The sequence below is a fragment of the Guillardia theta genome, assembly GCF_000315625.1.
Source record: "Guillardia theta CCMP2712 unplaced genomic scaffold GUITHscaffold_79, whole genome shotgun sequence".
In the NCBI taxonomy this organism is placed as follows: domain Eukaryota; class Cryptophyceae; order Pyrenomonadales; family Geminigeraceae; genus Guillardia; species Guillardia theta.
Genome location: NW_005434595.1, coordinates 16,207 through 19,140, shown reverse-complemented (window position 1 = coordinate 19,140; position 2,934 = coordinate 16,207). Strand labels below are relative to the sequence as shown.

The 2,934-nt window shown below is 51.2% G+C and overlaps 2 protein-coding genes across 2 annotated transcripts in view; one reads left to right on the top strand and one right to left on the bottom strand.

Moving 5' to 3' along the window:
- Positions 1-1,621, top strand: part of GUITHDRAFT_165054 (hypothetical protein) — a 5,255-nt gene extending 3,634 nt beyond the window's left edge. The window contains exons 13-20 of the mRNA XM_005825885.1: positions 110-187; positions 443-547; positions 718-828; positions 959-1,015; positions 1,253-1,327; positions 1,374-1,412; positions 1,460-1,510; positions 1,565-1,621. Coding sequence (XP_005825942.1) covers positions 110-187; positions 443-547; positions 718-828; positions 959-1,015; positions 1,253-1,327; positions 1,374-1,412; positions 1,460-1,510; positions 1,565-1,585 — 537 coding nt within the window. The 3' untranslated portion in view covers positions 1,586-1,621. The remainder of the gene's footprint in view (positions 1-109; positions 188-442; positions 548-717; positions 829-958; positions 1,016-1,252; positions 1,328-1,373; positions 1,413-1,459; positions 1,511-1,564) is intronic.
- Positions 1,622-1,667: 46 nt separating this feature from the next.
- GUITHDRAFT_114841 (hypothetical protein) lies at positions 1,668-2,096 on the bottom strand (the record flags this gene model as incomplete). Its single annotated transcript, XM_005825884.1, has 1 exon — positions 1,668-2,096. The coding sequence occupies one exon, from the start codon at positions 2,094-2,096 to the stop codon at positions 1,668-1,670; it is 429 nt and encodes a 142-aa protein (XP_005825941.1).
- Between the last annotated feature and the right edge of the window lie 838 nt (positions 2,097-2,934).

Here is a 2,934-nt window from a genome sequence, read left to right as displayed (position 1 = left end):
ATCGTTTCTCTCTATCTTTTCCTCCTCCCTCTACATACTCAACCCTTGTCTCCTCTCTTCACTTTTCCAGCTTCAGCATGTACATCTTCATCTCACCCTCTGCTGACAGGGAGGTCTGTGCGCCATCGCGTTTCTTGATGGCTCACCTGAGAACAAGGAGAAAAGGGATGAGCAACTCAAGATGCTTGTAAGTCTCCTCCTCCTCCTTCCACACCTCCTGCTCCTGATTGCCTGGTTTTCTTCCTCCTCTCCCCTTTCCTGCTCCTATCCTCCTCTTCGTTTCTTCCTCCCTCCCCTCCCTCCTCCTTCTTCTCCGTACTCTCCCCCATCATCAATCCCCTCTGCTCCCTCTACTCCCTCTGCTTTTGCTTCCTCCTCTCCCCCACACTTTCTTCCTCTTCATCTTTCGTCCTTCCTATCGCGTCTCATGTTTGACCCGCAGGAAGAACTTCGCGCAAAGAAGCATCCTTCTCCCTTCCACTTTTCTTGGATCGACGCCACATGCCATTATGACTTCGCTTCCAAGCTCGACGTCGATGGAAACAAGGTTGACGGAAACATATTGACTCTCCTCCCTTGCTCCCTCTTCCACAGCGCGTTCAAACTCTCTTTCATCTCCTTCCTCCTGCTCTTGCTCTTTCACAGTCGCAGCTCACTCGCAGCATCACCTCCTCTTCCTCCCCTTTTGTCTTCATGCTGACTGATCGTCTCCTGCAGGTTCCAACCATGGTCATCCTCTCTCCTTCCAAGCAGAGGTCGCACCTCCATGTCGGAAAGTTCAACTCCAACGAGCTCGGAGTTACTCTCGATCACGTTCTGAGTGGAAGAGTAAGACAGTCTTCTGCTCCTCCTCTCCTGCTCCTTTTGTCCTCCTCCTCCTCCCCCTCCTCCTCCCTCCCTCCCTCCCTCCCTCCCTCCCCTTTCTCTGATTCCGCTCTCACATCATGGTATCCAACAGATCAAGACTGGGCCTTACTCATCGCTTGGGGAGCTTGAGAAGAGAGACTGCGAGGAGGTACCCACGTGCTCCCCTCCTCCTCCTTCTCGTCAGCATCACCACCACCGTCATCATCGTCCTCCTCCTGAAACATATTGCTTCTCCTCTAGCTCCTCCCCATCGTCATCAACATCATCAACAATAACAACAACAACATCATTATCATCATCACCACCACCATTACCATCATCATCATGGCCATCACTCACCATCAATCATCATTGTGCTCACGGCAACATGCTCATCATCCTCTAGGTCTATGCCGAGATTGCTGCAGCATCAGCCCCAGAAGGAGGCGCAGAAGACGACGACATTATGAAGGAGATGATGGTGAAGGAGAAGGAGAAGAAGGGGAGGTTCTTGACAGGGAGTGCAGGAGGAGATCAAGAGGAAGGAGGCGGAGAAAGAAGCGAATGTAAGATGAAAGGAAGGAGCCGAGGTGCTGTATGACAGTGATTGCAGGACGAGGACGAGGAGGATTCGTCCAAGAAGAAGAAGAAGAAGAAGAAGAAGGTGAGTGTTGAAAGCAATCGTGTTGGAAATCCTTTAGGATGACTCTCTTGGCAGTCAAAGAAGTCAAAGAAGTAGAATTTTTCTCAATTGCAATCTACTGATACAACGTTTAAACAAACAAAAACTTCTCAAATGAAGATCAGCCCCTCGGATACTTTCACAATCTCTGTTTCCTCTTCTCTATCGTGAAGTATAGTATCGACCCGACTAGCATACCGGACACAAGGGACAACCCCATCTCCTTGTATTTGTACACAAAGAACGATGCGCTCTCCTGTTCGTCCTCGCGTTGACTATCAACAACCTTTGAGTGGGATCCGACGTGCAGGAGCAACAAGGTTGAGATCTGAGGAGCGTACATCTTGTGAATGGCGTCTTTCAACTTCTTCTCCTCGTGGTCGATGAAGGAAGGAACTTCTACTTGGCTGAAGCTTGACTCGTGCTTATGATGCATTGGGCAACAAGGAACAAACCCCAGCTTGCGGCTCACCATGCCCGAAGAAGGAATGATATTCCTGGCTTTCTTGAACGACATGCGAAGCGACGAATTTGAAGAAGCGATGAACCGAGACGAAAGGAACGACATGGCAGATAACGATCAATCAGCAGCTGATGCACTCTGAGCAGTCTAGTACAAATAGAGGGAAGAGGAGGTAGAGAGATTGGCGAGCTAGAGCGCTTGTGCTAGTTTGTTGACCCTTACGAAGGCAGATGAAGACCTAACACAAGCGATTTTCTGATCTTCTCTTGCTGCCTTCCCTTTCTTGCTCGAGCTCAGTATAAGTATGATCTGGGTCTTGCTCTGCTCCTGCTCCTGCTCCTGCTCCTGCTCCTGCTCCTGCTCCTGCTCCTGCTCCTGCCCTCGCTCTATCCGCCGTCGTCCTGTTGCAAGGGGGACGCTACTGGCAAAAAAGCTTGTAAAACACATATAAACATATGACGCCCAAGAATGTGGTACAAATGAATTATTTAGAGGTCTAAAAGTATTTAATTTTGTACCAGAAGGCTGGTAATCTTCGCAAACGTTGCCTGTCATCAGGTACAGGTGGAAACCTCATGGCCGGATGAAATCACCCCTACAAATCCCCTGAAATTTATGTGATAAGAGGGGGTAGGGTCAGGTAGGGTTGAGATGGAGGGCCCAGGAGGGGGTCGCATTGATGGGGGGCCATCTAAAAATTAAAACGCATGCTCTCCGAGGCGGGCCGATCGGGGCCCTCAGTCGTCGCCGAGTCACTCAGTTCATTTCAGTTTCAAGTTACCCGGGCCGGGGGGTAAGCACCCGAACCGGCCCTTCTCAAAGGCGGCACTGGCAGGTAAACGTCGGTTTCCCGAGGTTTCAACCCGGGGGGGGCCCGGTCCACGAACCCCGTTCTTGAAGTCAACTTCCGAAGGGCCCGGGGGGGCGGGCCCCGGGGGGGGGG